At 42.5% G+C, this 17029-nt stretch overlaps 2 protein-coding genes across 5 annotated transcripts in view; both read left to right on the top strand.

Moving 5' to 3' along the window:
• Window positions 1-724: 724 nt before the first annotated feature.
• MYCT1 (MYC target 1) overlaps window positions 725-17029 on the top strand; it is a 48531-nt gene continuing 32226 nt past the window's right edge. The window contains exons 1-2 of one of the 2 annotated variants that reach the window (XM_038396993.1): window positions 780-899; window positions 6323-6589. Coding sequence is in view for 1 of the 2 variants with exons in the window: in XM_038396992.2 (XP_038252920.1) it covers window positions 725-899 (175 nt within the window). In the remaining variant the exon portion in view is untranslated. Of the gene's footprint in view, window positions 900-6322; window positions 6590-17029 lie in introns of both variants that reach the window. The other variant, XM_038396992.2, reaches the window with a different exon arrangement.
• The window catches only part of LOC119853662 (vasoactive intestinal peptide), a 76329-nt gene continuing 60067 nt past the window's right edge, over window positions 768-17029 (top strand). For 2 of the 3 annotated variants that reach the window (XM_043511215.1, XM_043511216.1), the window contains exon 1: window positions 780-899. In XM_043511215.1, the coding sequence (XP_043367150.1) occupies window positions 880-899 (20 nt within the window). In that variant the 5' untranslated portion in view covers window positions 780-879. Of the gene's footprint in view, window positions 900-17029 lie in introns of all 3 variants that reach the window. The other variant, XM_043511218.1, reaches the window with a different exon arrangement.

Genomic DNA, 17029 nt, shown 5'->3' on the forward strand with positions numbered 1-17029 from the left:
TTGTTTAATCAGTGCAAAACTGATTAATTGCAATTAACTTTTTTTAATCATGATTAATTTTTTGAGTTCTTCGCACGAGTTAACTGTGATTAAGCGACAGCCCTACTATTTATTATTTCTTTTTCAGTAGTAGGTACAAACCCCAAGCAGGGATTAGGGCCTTACAGCACTAGGCAGCATTCAAAACACAAAGATAGCCCACATTGCAGAAAACAATCTCTTTCCTCCCCACACACATTCTTAGATTAACAGAGGAACTGTGAAGTATAGTAATTAAAAAAATATTCGTATGACTGGTCACACTGTCAGGCCTAAGCTTTAATACTAGTTGAGGAATAATGGAGGGTAACAAATAAAAATATACTTTCATGAGACACTTAAGGAGAGGATATTTAATAAGACACCAGTCCTGTCTTCCTGGTATATCCAAAATTCCCCACTGAAGCCAATCGATGTTTTGGAATGCTTAAAGCAGGCAGGGTGAGGGTAATTGCTATGGGGCAAAGTAAGGAACCCTCATCTCTCTCAAATGACTTTGGATGCAGTGGCAAGCTTTAGAAAAGGAGGAGATTTAGTATTGTTTTAAGTCAATTCACTCCTTAACTGAGGAAATGACGAGAGGGAAATTGTCCCGTCTCAGGAACCATGTGGCACTCCAAGATAAGACAAACAGTTGCTAATTTGAGTCTAAAAGCAGGAAATGTGATACTTTTTATTTCCTTCTATGCAAGCAAAACAATGTGACTGGCTATGTGAATGCATTTCTTCTCCTGCTGAATCGCAGACATATCAAAATCTAGTGCTTCATCGTGGACATACCAGTTTCACATTTATTATTTTGGATGTTATGGATAAAAACAGTACTTATTCGGATAGTTCATGGCCGCCAAACTTTTGGGGTAAGATTATTTTTTTTTACTAGAGTATTATTAGTAGGAATTAGAACACAAATATGTAACCAATTACTTTGTAAAATGTCATGTTATCTCTGGGGTAGATTTCTAGAATTATTACCACTGAAACAATTAATGGATTACTTATTTTTATGGTGCAAAGCATTTTCCAAATGCTCCTTAATGAAGTGTCAGGATAGTTTCTTAATGAATCCAAACAGTTGAGATCTAGCAGGTGGGTTTTTGGGCCAGATCTCACCCATAGTCTGATCTAAAGTCCATTATTGAAGTCAATGAGAGTTTGTCCATTGATTTCAATGGCTTGTTAAGCACCTATCTCAGTAATTTAATGAAATTGCTCACATAAGGAAAGCAAGCAGGATTTGTCTCATTTTCAGATGAAAGGGATGTAGCAAAGACTAGAGGGAGTGCACTCTTTGGTATAATTGGTTTGTCTTTCCAAGCTGTGAAAGATTCCTAATAAGCTGAGAGCCTCACAAAAACAACTTGTCTTCACTGTCTGTCTCTGAATCTGACTTGTTCTTTGTCCATTAACTCTAATGTGCTATCATTAAAACCTGGGAAGGGTTCCTTAAATAAAATATATTGGGTATGAGACAGGGGTATCAGTAATACCAAAATTCAGTAGGTAGATTCACACAAAAAAACCCCACCAGCAGCAACCATGGAGATCACTTTACTCCAAAAAGTCCTAAAACTTGCTATGCTTTACATTACATAAGTCACATACTGTATATTTGCCTATTTTATTCTTACCATCCCTTGTGATCTTTTCAGGAGTCCTTGCAATATGTAAATCTACAAAATAATATATGCTAAAAACAGCAAAGAGGCCTGCTTTATTATGAGGATGCATGGGAGTAAAGTGGGAAATCAGCTTATAGGACACTTTTGAGGGAGTTCCTTTGTGTCACCTTGTGTGAGTAACAGGCCTTTGAGTGCCAATCTCTGATTCCTTTATTGATATGTGCATTTCATAGGATGTGCTCTTTTTTTTTCGGGTACTGTCCTCTGATATCTGAAGCAAAGATGGCTGCCAATTTTTAGAGTGAAACTGCATATTTTTCTAAAGTAGCTATTTCAGAATAGGAGTGAAAAAGCGCTTTCATATAGCCGGTACTTTGAGAATCCTTGAGTAAGAGGCACTACCTACTATAAATTCCAGATTTTATTCTATTCTGAGCCAAAAGTCCAGAGGGCTATATTTTATCTCTAATGGAAAAATCCGTCAGAAGGGCAAAGTTACATGAGACATTGTGAATTCACAATCCAGAGATTCTAATTCAACAGGCACTGTGGTTTTCCAGCCAGAGAAGTCTGTGGACAAGATCCTTCAACTGCACTGAGGGCTGGGTATCTGCTCTACCCTCTGGGCCTAGTGCTGGCCCCCTTGGTAGCTGTGTTGCTATTACTTTTCTGCTGACTTTTGGGTGCCTCCCAGGGCTTGCCAAACCCCTGATTCTTCCATGCTTATGGCTGACTGCACAGAGAAGAACTTGCACAAGTTGCTATAATGCTGAGAGTCAGCATTAACTTCCATAAGAATTTTCTTGTGTTGTTGTCAATGAATTGATATTGCATAGCACCACAATTCCCTCCACTTGGTGACACCCACACAGTAGATCAACTCACAGTGAACCATCCAGTCTTCCTATGGAGGGGTTTCCATGGTTACAAAGAGAAGGTAGTGATGCCTCTGGCTCAATGTATCTCTCCCCAATAGTTTTGGGACATAGCAGTGGGATTGGCACTTCTTTCTTTCTCCCCATATCATGTGAGAAGGGGTGGAATAGGCAAGGAGATTTCAGGAGATGTCATCAGTTAAAATGATATAGCATAGCTGCTTTCAGCAAAGTCTGACTTTAAAAATACATTTTACACACTCACTCTCTCTTTTTTAAGGAAGCATATAGCATTGTGAGCACTAACAAATTACTTAGGACAGATCCTGCAGAAGTTTACACACAGTCTTAAATTTACTCGTGAGTCATCCAATTTGTTTCAAGGGGATTATAAATGTGTAGACTAAAGTGTGTGTAATTGTTTGCTGATCAGGGACTAACTTGGGGTAGACAAAGTTAAATACTGTAAAAACTGTTAGAACAATTCACTGTCATTATTACTCTATTGTCCAATAGCTGGTATCATACTCTGAAAATTATCTACAGGAATCCTGGAACTCTTGAAGTTTCCACTGTTAACTTGAGACCATAGCTCTTTTAGAAGTGATTTTAAGAATTTTAAAACAATGAACAAAGTAAAGTCTCCACTGCAAGACTTACTGTTTATTTATATTTGAGCACACGTTATTCTTTTCCAAACCAGTCAATGCCACAGTATATTATTAAAAGCCCACATGTAATGTGCAGTCACCACTAGGGTACCTCCTCCTGGCTATTCAGGGGATTAGCTCCATCCAGATCTGACGCCCCTTTCTGTCATTTGCTGTCACTGCAGCTCTTTTTGCTCTCTGAGACTCAGCACGCTCTCTCTTTGTGACTTGACCCTCCAGCCAGGTCACTATCGGGGTTTCCCCTTTGGGGGTATTAAAGTCCCATTAGACTAGCTATCCTCATGCCACTCCAGACAGTTTTCCAATCCAAGGCTAGGTCCTATGCCTCTTTCCCAGTGGCTGGTAGGGGAACTCAGGCCAACCCAGTACTCTGGGTTCCAGTCCAGGGACCCGATGTCTAGCAACTATGGTCTGCTCACCCCCAGGACTCCTTTCTACCTCTCTGCTCTACCTTCTGCCTCCCTCCAGTTTTCCAGCCTAAACACTTCTTCCAGTTTACTCTTTAACTGTATAGCCCCAAACATCCTCCCTTCTCTCAGGAACTAACTACAGACTACTTCCCCTATAGCCCCTTTCTGGTCTCAGCTTTCTGGCTTTGTACGGGCCCAGCCTGTACCTGCTGAGCTTCATCTTCTGTTAGGGTTTGCCTGTCCCATCTAATTCTTCCCTAGGTGCAGCCTCTTAGTTTAATTAGCCCCTTCCCATTTACCTTAACCCTTTCAGGTGAGGGTGGAGTGAGCACCTCAGCACAACAGATAAGCAAAGTTGTGTGTGTACACATATATATATATATATATATATATATATATATATATATATATATATATATATATATATGATAGAAGCAGCATTTATGCTGTGACAGGGTCGGGTCAGATGGCTACAGGAGAGTAATAGAAGGCAGATATATTAGCCCCAGGTTAAGTAGGTCCCTTTTCCCTGTGTAAGGTAACAGGGAAGGTTCCAGAACAATCAGGAACCTTTTGGAGACAATTAAGACAGACAGGCTGATTAGAACACCTGCAGTCAATCAAGAAGCTGCTAGAATCAATTAAGGCAGGCTAATCAGGACACCTGGGTTTTAAAAAAGAGCTCACTTCAGTTTGTGGTGCTCGTGTAAGGAGCTGGGAGCAAGAGGTGCTAGGAGCTGAGAGTGAGAACTCATACTGTTGGGGGACTGAGGAGTACAAGCATCATCAGACACCAGGAGGAAGGTCCTATTGTGAGGATAAAGAAGGTGTTGGGAAGTAGCCCAGGGAGTTGTAGCTGTCACACAGCTGTTCCAGGAGGCACTCTAGACAGCTGCATTCCACAGGGCCCTGGGCTGGAACCTGGAGTAGAGGGCACACCCAGATTCCCCCCAAACCTCCCACCTCCTGGTCAGACACAGTTGACCTGTACTGTGGGTTCACGAAAAAAGCCAAACTGAGGGCTGCTGTAAAGCTCCAAGGTGAGCAAATCTGCCAATAAGCGCAAGACCCACCAAGGTAGAGGAGGAACTTTGTCACAATGCACAGCTTGGCTAGAGTCATGTTATGTGAATTGTGTTAGTGGTCTCAGTCCAGTTCATAAAAAAACACCTTGAGAAATGACACAAACTAGCATCCTTGTTTGAAGGTTCAGCAGAAAGGCCAAGGGCTGAATGGACCTGGAGATTTAACCACTCTCTTTCACCCCTGAAAGTGTCTCCTCCAAATCACACTGTCAGGGCAATGTGAGGGGAGCTTTCACTATTGCTGTGTATGCCATAATTGTCCTGGGGATTTCATCATTGTGGAACCTTTCACAAACACTAAATTAAACACCTTTCACAAACTCTCCCAAAACCTGACATGCAGCACAAATACATGAATAAACTGTAAACAGGATAACTTTGTGGGCCTAAAAATCATGAGTGTTTCTATTAGGCATAGAAAAATTGATTTTAACCTCCTTTCCTAGTGTACACTTCCAGGAGTTTTGTAATTAATGTTATGGCCTTGTCACTAAACTTCCACTATTTAATAGTGAAACCATAGCAAACATGTGATAAGTGGTGATACCTTCTCTTTCTGTCACCTAGAGGTACTTAGCAAAGTTGCTGTAGCCTCTGGCAGCTCTGCTCCTTGCCTAGCCAATTAAACAGGTCTCAAGAGCTTCCTGGTTGCAAGGAGGAATTTTTTTCCACTTGAAAAACAAGCATACGCCTGTCTCAGACAACTTGGCTGGACTAATCTGGCAAGGAGGAAATCTCCACCTGTAGTCACTTATCTCTTTTTGGATCCCATCTGTTTATGGAATCATAGGGTTAGAAGGGACATCCAGGGCCATGAGTCTAGCCCTCTGCCAAGATATTTTGATGCCAGTATACTCTCTCTGGAGGAAAATAGACATTAGGTGTGAAGATACAGTAGTATCAGTTTGTGTAAACAAGGATCAGACTGCCAGTCTCGTCAGAATGGTCGCTACAGTCTCATAGAGCTCACTGAAATACTACAGATGGAGAGAAGTGCTGGCATGAAATGTTGTAGGATAATCTACTGTATCTGTGCATTTCCTGTGTACTCACTAAATATGGCATCTTGGGAACAGGGTCTGGGGCATTTTCCTCCAGATTTCTTTTAGAAACTCACTCTGAGAGTGAACAGTTGTGTGTCTCCCATTCCCCACTTTCTGACTGTGTCACCCCCTCTTCCTACTGTGTCTCTCACTTCTCTTTTCATTGTCACTTCCTTTTAGGCACACTTTCACTTTCCCCATGCTCCTTCTACACTCTTTGCACTCCTCCATTATGCCCTTAGCAGTACAGCATAACAGTTCCAACAACTGCTGTGACAGTCTATATCCTTATGTCCACTCTTTTTACAAGACTATGATGAATTTTGTACAAAGTATGCCTTGTGAAGTATCATTTGAAAACTCATAATGTGCTGATTATTGTCCTAGTAAAATATGTGTGGCAACATGGTATGTAAAGTTATAAGATTCTACTGTATGGCTTGACTAAGACAGGCTCCAAGTTTAGAAAAGCAGGCATAAACAAGTTCCTCAGAGACAAAAGGCAAATTGATGCCTCAGCCAGGTGTCAACAAAATCAAATGGACTATCACCTGGTTAAGCAGCCATTCTTTGCCAGGAAGAAGGGCGTGAGCAAGAATTTTACATCTTGGCAATGGAACAGCTGGAGGCTCCTATGCAGACTGACTGTCGCCTGAACCCCAGCTGGAGATAATTCACAAAGAAGAGAATTATTATAAAAAAGGGGAGCAAACTCCCCTGATTACCTCTTTCCCCTCATCTCTACGCATGGCATAAACAATACTTGAAAGACAAAAGACGCCTCATAGAACTGGAGGAAAGGTCCTGGCTAAAAGGATTCCAGACAGACTGCTATAAACATGTGGTGAGAGAGAGTCTTTTCTTTTAATTCATTTTAGCTTGTTTAGCTATTAGTTGTATTTTATCTTTAATCTTCTTGTAACCAAATTCTGACTTTTATGCCTCATTACTTGTAATTGCTTAAAATCTTTCTATAGTTAATAAACTTGTTTTATTATTTTATCTAAGCCAGTGTGTTTGGATTGAAGTGTTTGGGAAACTCCACTTGAGCTAGCAAGGTTTGTGCATATCATTTCCTATTAATGAAATGATGGACTTTATATGAACTTTTATTGTCCAGGAGGATGCTGGGCAGTACAAGATGCACATTTCTGGGGGAAAAGTCTGGGACTGGGAATTTGCTGGTGTTGCTCTGCAGTATAATTCAAGAGTGGCAGGCTGGCTGACCTAAGCACTCTTGCAGTATAGCTGAGGGTAATTTACCTGGTGGAGGCTGTGTATGAGCAGGCCAGGAGTGGTTGCTCTCACAGCGAAGCATTGTAAATGGCACCCCAGGTTGGAGAATTGAGGGCACACAGTTGTCCAACAGTCCAGATTGTACCCCGGAAAATGTCACAGCTGCCTTACTATCTTGCTATACTTACAGACATTAAGAGCCAGAACCTTGAGTGCATGTGTGGTGCACATGGGGTGGGAGGGTAATGGTGGCTTTAATACTGCATTTTCTTATCTAGTCCCAGGGCTGTTCTATGCTGGGCCAGATCCCTGGCACAACCTGAAGGGGCCATTGTTCTGGTAGCCCATGATCGCTAGGGTGTATGATAGCCCGGACAATTCCTGTGCCAGTAGATAGCAGGTGGGATGGCAAGGCACAAAAGCTCCGCAACACCTGAAGTTCTGTTATGCAGGGGGACTCCCCAAGTGGCCAGCTAAGCCAGCTTTCGGGCAGCTTTGCACAGCTGGAGTGGAACACAGCAGCTGGAACACACTCCACAATCAGAGCCTCAGACTCCAGGTGCTGCGTCACCCTTGGTAGCCTTGTTTCCTGAAACAATATTACTGATTTTCCTTTTTTAATCATTCCTTGCTGGAATGGCTTGTTTTTTTTAATGGTATTTTAATTGGTGGTGAAAAGCCAAACCTGTCTCTGAAAGGATGGCTTAATACCTCAGTTGGAACTTTCCTTGCAATCATTTTCTTTCTGTCACTTTTCTAGGACCCTTATTATGATGTGGAAAACCCAAAGATTAAAAGATGCCAACCCTCTGAAACATATGACTCCACTTACCGCAGAGGGGCAACTTCACTCTAAGCACCTCTTTTTTCCCCTGCAGATATGGCCTCCTTCTGCAGAATCTTTGGGCTGGATTAAGACTGACCCCTGCCTAGATTTACAACTGGGATGTGGGAAAAGAGTGTAAGGACCCTCTTCTGGCCTTGCACCTCCTGGGCAAGGGTGAGACAATTGCAATCTTTACAAACCCTTGTCAGTGGTAGGAACCCCATGGGACCAGGGTGGGGAGGTCTTGTGGCAGAGCTATCCAGCCATGCTGTATCATCCCAAGGTACAATCCCTTCCAGAGCTCTCCTTGGGGCAGTAGGGTTCTCCACCTCCCACATCATGAACTAGTAGCTAGGAGCCATGATGGAGCCTTTTGTGTGCAACTGAAGATATTGTGATGGCACAAAATGCACATATGCAGTAATTCTGATGCCTGGGTAAGCAGGTTATCAATATATAGTATAGTATTTACAATGTGGATGAATTGATGTTGCTCTCTTTGTCTTAAAATTATTTATTTTAATTGTTCTGCCATTTTAAATGATCAACCTCATTGCAGTTTTTTAAAATTAATTACCATATATAAAATATAGATCAACTCAGTAAAGAGTTGATGTAAATATCAGGCCAAATTTAGCAACTAGATGTGGAAGAGTAAAGAGGGCAAAGACAAGGGTGGTACTTTTAAGTATCATTGGGGGGAAGAGAACGGAGGGGAAAGATTTAGTGAGCTGGTAAGACCGGGAGTCAAAATATCCCTGAGTTCTTCCCACAATAATGTGTGTCCGCATATCTCACAAACTGCCAACTGAAGCATATAAACCCCCACACTGACCACACCCTCCCAACTGGCAGATCCTGCCCTTTTGGAGCTATGGATTACAAGCATGTGAGTTAGCCAGCCCCCCAGTTCTATCAAACAACATATGGCTAGAAGTGTATCGTGTATAGCTGCTACATAGCTGTGCTTGGAGAGGTTGATGGGGAGACACTCTTTCTTCCCCAGCAGTGAACCTGTGCAATAGAGGGCTGGATTGAATACACTGAAATGTATTCAGATTCCTGAGTTAAGGAGACCATTTATGGTGAAGTGTTAATTCTTATCATATCCAATGTGAGATTAGAAGTGCTGTCTTCTCTTAGGAACAACCAGAACTTGGTTCTGTCTGGCTGAAGGAGATAGAGACTTTCTAGGGAAAGAATTACACTGTCCGACAGTATTTCATTAACAGCCCTGGGTGGCATTTGGGGCACTGATAGCTGCTGCAATTCAGAATGCTATAGAACAAAGATGAAGGATGATCCTGTTGTTAGAGCCTAGCCTGAGACTTGGGAGACCTGCTCTGGCACAGAACTCCTGTGTGACCTTGGGCAAGTTACTTCGTCTCTCTGTGCCTCAGGTCCCTTTCTGTAAAATGGGGATAGTAGCAGTGCGCTACCTCACAGGGGTGTTGTGTGGATAGATATATTACAGACTCTGAGATGCTCAAATACTATGGTAATTGGGGATGCCCCTACCATAGAACACAGAATCTGATAGACAAAGAGTCAGACTGATGTGTGATCCCCTGGAAATACACAAAAATTATGTGGATGCTTAACTGTAAATCTGTTTTAGGGACAGAAAGGAAACCCATATATTACCAAAACCGACACTTAAAACAGCGTTATGAAAGAAATGAAGGAATCCTGGAGCGTGATTAGATAACTCCTTATATTTTTTCCTCCACCTTATTAGCAATCTCAGGTACAATGTGCCTCCAAGGCCTTCCTCCAATTCCACAGGGAAATGTTACACCGTGACATGGATTTAATAGTGAGAACATTTTTCCTTTGACTTAGCAAAAGATTTCATTTGTATGAGTAATTCAGTTTTTCTCATTACCAGGGCATAGTGACAATGTGTTTACATGACAGGTTTCAGAGTAGCAGCCGTGTTAGTCTGTATTCGCAAAAAGAAAAGGAGTACTTGTGGCACGAAAGCTTATGCTCTAATAAATTGGTTAGTCTCTAAGGTGCCACAAGTACTCCTTTTCTTTTTGTGTTTACATGGTGCATTTGTGGCAACTGGGACGACTCCAATTGCAAACTCGGTTTCGACTGTAAACCCTTTGGGTTAGGAAGTGTCATACAGTGCCTCATTTGGGCCTCTCGGCACTACTGCAATATAAATGAATATAGTAATTATAATCAATATAAACCTTGTCTAATGGAGACTGAAAGCACTAAAAGGCTATTTTTTTCTGAGGAGAGGGGTCTAGAATTTGTGTATTCCCAGTGGTCTCAGTGTAACATTTGCTAGATGGCTTCTGGGGCAAGATGAGTCTCTCTGGATTAAATACCAATTTCCTGATTTCTTTATTGAAGCTGATATAATTCAGTGCAAACCCATAGAGAGTATTTAAGCCCTGATCCTCAAGTACAGTTGAGAAGTGCACATTACCATTGCACTCCCCAAGTGCTGGGCTGGCTGGCTGCTGATCTGATCAAGCATAAATTAAAAGCCTGAGAGCTGCCTAATGATTTTGATAATGACCTCAAGGGGATATTATGGCATCCCCTCATATACTGGCTACCTCTCTTACACTGACACTGGCTGAAGTGAGGCGGGTTCGTGTTTTAGCTATTATACCAGCTCTACACCACTTGAGGATCTTCCTGTTCCCATCTACATTGACTTTAGGGTGATCTGCACTGGTGGTATGGTGAGGTCAGTCATATCCATCAGGATTGCACCAAAACACAGAAAGCAATCCAAATCACACAGACAGCAATACATCATCCAAAGAGTTCAAGAGAACTTCCAAACACTCCTCAGTGAAAAACTGGCCATATGCACACCTGGAAATGATAGCACAAGTGTTGAAGACTTGGAAGTCCTAAAATAGACCATCCATGAGGTTTGTGAGAAATCCATTGGCCTTGCTACCTACCGCCATCAGGACTGGTTTGACAACAACAACAACATTGAGATTATAGCCCCTTTGGACCAGAAGAGAAAAGCTTTCTGCGACTGGCAAAACCAACCACTATCCAGTCAGAAGCAGAGCTCTTTCTATTAGCTCAAAGCTGAAGTTCAAAGGAGGATCCGAAAAATCAAAAACAAATGGTGAGAGGACAAAGCAAAATAAATCCAAACGTTCGCCAACAGACATGATATATGGAGCTTTTTTTGTGAGACAAAGACCCTGTATGCACCGAGCTCATGTGACCTCACACCTCTGAGATCCAAAGATGTAGTACCCTTCTTAAAGATAACAAATCCATCAAAGAGCACGGGAAGAAACACTACCAAAGGCTTCTATATCGATAATTGACTGTGACTGATGACACCATAAACTCCATCTCTCAGCACCCAATCTGGGAAACTCTTGCCAACCCACCAACACCTGAGGAGGTCTGCAAAGCAATTAAAACAAACAAAGAATAAAGCACCATACCAGCTGAAAGTATGGGGAGAAGCACAGATTAACAAGCTTCACTTGCTGGTCCTCAAAATCTGGCGCATTGAAGAAATCCCTGCCGACTTACATAACGCTAACATCGTCACCATTTTCAAAAATGGGGACAGGGCCGACAGTAGCAACTATCAAGGCATTGTCCTCCTCTCCATCTCTGGGAAGATTCTTGCCAGAATCTGACTGAATTGCCTGCTCCCTCTTGCAGAGGAAGTACTTCCAGAGTCCCAGCTTTCAGCTTCAGACCACCATGAAGCATCACTGACATGATTTTCACAGCCAGCAGATCCAGGAAAAATGTCAAGAACACCACCAGGAGCTGTATATGGCCTTTATCGATCTGATCAAAGCTTTCGACTCTGTCAACTGTGAGACTCTGTGGAAAATCATGTCAAAGTTTGGCTGCCCAAGCAAATTTATCACCATTATAAGACTCCTCCGTGACCAGATGACTGCCTCCATTCTGTGCAGTGGCTCTATCTCTGAGCCCTTTGTCATCTGAACTGGGGGTAAAACAAGGTTGTGTACTGGCACCCACCCTTTTCTCCATTTTTGTAGCATCTGTGAAAACACTAACCCAAGATCATCTACCACAGGATATTGGCATCCAATATTGGACTGACGGCAATGTCTCCAACCCTTCTCATCTCCATGCTAGGACTAAAATAATATCGGCAACAATAACTGAACTTCAGTATGCAGATGATTGTGCAGTAGTTGTGCACTCAAAGTAGGATCTTCAAACAGCCCTCAATTGCTTCTCTGAAGCTTACAAAAGCCTAGGACCAACTCTGAACATCGGCAAAACAAAAGTTCTCCACCAGCCAGTCCTCAGACCATCGTCAGACCCAGCAAGGAAGATCTACATTGACAAAGAGGAACTGGAAAATGTAGAATATTTTGTCTATCTTGGCAGCCATTTCTCACACAGGGCAGACATAGATGTCGAGATTCAGCACAGAATTTGCCATGCCAGCCTTGCCTTTGGCACACTGTCTTGCCAGGTATTCAACAATCAAAAACATCAGAACACGTACTAAACTCTTAGTTTATAAAGAAGTGATAATCCAAACTCTCCTCTATGGCTGTGAGACAGGTGACCTACAGAAAACACCTGAGAAACCTGGAATGCCAGCACCAGCACTTTCTTCAGAAGATCCTCAACATAAAGTGGGAAGATCGTTGCACTAATGTCAGTGTCCTCACAGAGGCCAACATCTTCAGTGTTGAGGCCCTGATTATCCAGCACCAGCTGAGATGGAGCAGGCCCTGTGTGCACATGCCTGCTGTATGTGTCAAGGTTGAATCCCCACTTTGGCACCTAGAGTGCAGGAAGTGGGGGCCTGCAAGGATTTAAAAAATTCATACTTGCCACTCCAGGCTTGTATTACACTCCCAAGATTACAGCTTCTCTCTGACCTTGGTTTGGTAAAATCTGCCACCACCCAAATGCAAAAAAAACCCTCTTTGAACCTAGGAAGGAGCATGTGACCAGAAAATGGGAATTCCTCCCTGTGGGGTACCCTCAAGCCCTTTTACACCCCCTCCTGGGAAGAGCTGAGAAAGAAAACAAAGAAAATTAGCTGTGGCTACCAGCTAAGCCAACAACATATGCACAAACCTCTTAGGGACACACAAATCCAATCCTGTTCTTAAAAAAAGGTAACATTTATTAAAAACAAAAAGAAAGGAAATACATTTGGAACCTCGGCTTTTTGCTAGATCTTAAAAGAAACAATTACAAAAAGTAAGCATCAAGATAGCTCTCTTGAGGTTCAGCTTAAAGATCATAAGCAAAACAAAAGCATCTGGGGTTAGCATAGAGGAGATCCACAAGCCAAAATAAGAAATAAACCTGATAGTGTCTAACTAAACATTCCCTATCCAAATTATTTATTCTAGGTATGGAAGATACTTTTTCATACCTAGTTCAAACCTTATACAGCATTTCTGCCTTTAGCATTGCGGCTCCATGTCCCTGCAGCCCAGAGAACAACAGACAAAAGGAAAGTTTCTTTCTCCATTTTAAAAAGTTCCAGCCTTCCCATTGGCTCCTTTGGTCAGGTGCCCACTTTTTTTTTTCTTTACCTAGGGGACTTTTTAACCCTTTACAGGTAAAGCAAATAAAGAATAGCTACCAAGAGGAATTTTACAGCTAACTGGTTAGCTGGGTGTCCATTAAAGGGAGCTATCCCCCACTTTATTTATCACAGTACACTTACCAAAACAACTGCTGTATGCCCAACTCACCAAAGGAGAAAGGAAACGAGGAGGCCAAAAGAAATGCTTTAAAGGCACCCTCAAGATAAATATCAAGAGACGTGGTATTGACACCACACTTTGGTAGACAGCAGCACAGGATAGGGATAACTGGCAAAGACCTGTCAGCGAGGGAACATCCACTTGAGGAAAATCACTTTGCCCTGGTTGCAGAAAAACACCAGAAAAGAAAGGAAAGACAACAGTCACGCAGCAATCATGGCCCAACCCTGTCTTCCAACCGTAGGCGTCGACTCCATGGGTGCTCAAGGGCTCAAGCACCCAGGGAAAAAAAATAGTGGGTGCTCAGCACCCATGAGTCAAAACTTGGGTGTGGAATGGGATGAGTTCTGTGTTGCTAACAACTTCTGCCCTTGGGCCAGGGAGTTCGTTTATAAACAGAGACAGGGTGATTAAGATCACAAAAGGCTTGTCATTAAATTAAATTAAGGATCATTAGATGATCCTGGAAGCATTCCCAGGCACTCCAGTTAAAAGATAGGAAACAAAGGGTAGGAATAAATGGTCCATTTCAAGAATGGAGAGAAGTCAATAGAGGTGTCCCCCTAGGGTAGTGAACTGGTCTGGGACCAGTGCTGTTCAACATATTCATAAATGATCTGCAAAAAGGGGTAAACAGTGAGGTGGCAAAGTTTGCGGATTATACAAAACTACTCAAGATAGTTAAGTTCAAAACTGCAAAGAGTTACAAAGGGATCTCTCAAAACTGGGTGTCTTGGCAACAAAATGGCAGATGAAATTCAATATTAAATGCAAAGTAATACACATGGCAAAATATCATCCCAACTATACATACAAAATGCTGGTGCCTGAATTAGCTGTTACCCATCAAGAAAGAGATCCTGGAGTATTTTGCAGTATCTGGAAGCACTATGTTTTCAGAGTTCTGCAAATTCAGAAGAATCCTTCTCACTGTGCCTGTATCATCCTGAACTGTGGGATGCTTTTTGTTCAGCTTCAGAAGACTTAAAAATTATCTCAAGTCATCAATGGGACAGACGCAACTGAATAATGTAGAAGTCCTTAACATGCATCAAAATAATACTAGGGAACCTAGATATAAATAAGATTGCTGACAGTTTCATCCAGAAAGCTACAGTGACAGACTCCAAGGAGAGACTGCTGAATTGGAATTAATTTGCAAACTGTATACAATTAATTTAGGCTTGAATAAAGACTGGGAGTGAATGGGTCATTACACAAAGTAAAACTATTTCCCCATGTTTATTTCCCCTCCCCCCCACCCCCCACTGTTCCTCAGACGTTCTTGTCAACTGCTGGAAATGGCCCACCTTGATTATCACTACAAAAGGTTTTCTTCCCCCCCCCCCCACTTGCTGGTAATAGCTAATCTTAAGTGATCACTCTCCTTACAGTGTGTATGATAACACCCATTGTTTCATGTTCTCTGTGTATATAAATCTCCCCACTGTATTTTCCACTGAATGCATCCGATGAAGTGAGCTGTAGCTCATGAAAGCTTATGCTCAAATAAATTTGTTAGTCTCTAAGGTGCCACAAGTACTTTTCTTACAGTGACACATAATGTCTTTAACTGGAATAAAGAAAAGGAGTACTTGTGGCACCTTAAAGACTAACAAATTTATTAGAGCATAAGCTTTCGTGAGCTACAGCTCACTTCATCGGATGCATTTGGTGGAAAAAACAGAGGAGAGATTTATATACACACACACAGAGAACATGAAACAATGGGTTTATCATACACACTGTAAGGAGAGTGATCACTTAAGATAAGCCATCACCAACAGCAGGGGGGGGAAGGAGGAAAACCTTTCATGGTGACAAGCAGGTAGGCTAATTCCAGCAGTTAACAAGAATATCAGAGGAACAGTGGGGAGTGGGGTGGGAGGGAGAAATACCATGGGGAAATAGTTTTACTTTGTGTAATGACTCATCCATTCCCAGTCTCTATTCAAGCCTAAGTTAATTGTATCCAGTTTGCAAATTAATTCCAATTCAGCAGTCTCTCGTTGGAGTCTGTTTTTGAAGCTTTTTTGTTGAAGTATAGCCACTCTTAGGTCTGTGATCGAGTGACCAGAGAGATTGAAGTGTTCTCCAACTGGTTTTTGAATGTTATAATTCTTGACGTCTGATTTGTGTCCATTCATTCTTTTACGTAGAGACTGTCCAGTTTGGCCAATATACATGGCAGAGGGGCATTGCTGGCACATGATGGCATATATCACATTGGTAGATGCGCAGGTGAAGGAGCCTCTGATAGTGTGGCTGATGTGATTAGGCCCTATGATGGTATCCCCTGAATAGATATGTGGACAGAGTTGGCAACGGGCTTTGTTGCAAGGATAGGTTCCTGGGTTAGTGGTTCTGTTGTGTGGTGTGTGGTTGCTGGTGAGTATTTGCTTCAGATTGGGGGGCTGTCTGTAAGCAAGGACTGGTCTGTCTCCCAAGATCTGAGAGAGCGATGGCTCGTCCTTCAGGATAGGTTGTAGATCCTTGATGATGCGTTGGAGGGGTTTTAGTTGGGGGCTGAAGGTGATGGCTAGTGGCGTTCTGTTGTTTTCTTTGTTGGGCCTGTCCTGTAGTAGGTGACTTCTGGGTACTCTTCTGGCTCTGTCAATCTGTTTCTTCACTTCAGCAGGTGGGTACTGTAGTTGTAGGAATGCATGATAGAGATCTTGTAGGTGTTTGTCTCTGTCTGAGGGGTTGGAGCAAATGCGGTTATATCGTAGCGCTAGTCAGCACTTATGCTTCCAGCACCACTGGCAATGTCTGCCAATGAGCCTGTGGCTCAAGAATCAGATTTCAGTCACAAAAGGACCCAGGCAAAATAAGACCTGTGAAGGAGATCATCCTCAACCTTGAGGGGTTGCCACCACCACCGCCTGATGATATGACAAAGTGGCTACAGGACAGGCTGGGCCAGGGGCCTTAGCTTTAAAACAGGGGATTAGGGCAATGACCATATTGTAAAGGAGTACAAGTGACACAAGGTATAGCACTGCTATAATTGCCCCAAATTAAACTATTTGAGACACTGCTTTCATTTCAAACATTTGTTCTTGTTTAGTCTGACAACTAGAAATAGCATCAAGAGTGTGGATGTAAATGAAAGGCAGTTGGAGAAAGGAAGGAGTATGCAGTAAGAGCTTGATCTGCAAAGGGATTTAGGTACCTAACTGCCAGATTAGTGCCCGCATCCAAAATTTAGACCCTCAAAAACCCTACTCAGCTGCTCCCTAACCCTGTAGGTTCCTAAATTCCCTAGTCACCTACATTTCTTCCTGTAAAGTCCCATAGATGCCTACATTTCTGCCAGTGGGATGCACAAAGCCAACTAAGTTCTGTCACTACTGAGTGCTTAAGCCCTGGTGAGACTCTCAAACTAGGCATTCCCTTGCCAATCTCACCTATGGGGTCTAATCCAGTAGGCATGCTCAGAGGCTGCCTAAGAGCAGGCTTATCAGATTGGGCCTTACATAAAATACAGCTGCCAGTGAACATA

This window comes from Dermochelys coriacea, chromosome 3 (genome assembly GCF_009764565.3).
Source record: "Dermochelys coriacea isolate rDerCor1 chromosome 3, rDerCor1.pri.v4, whole genome shotgun sequence".
Classification (NCBI taxonomy): Eukaryota; Metazoa; Chordata; order Testudines; family Dermochelyidae; genus Dermochelys; species Dermochelys coriacea.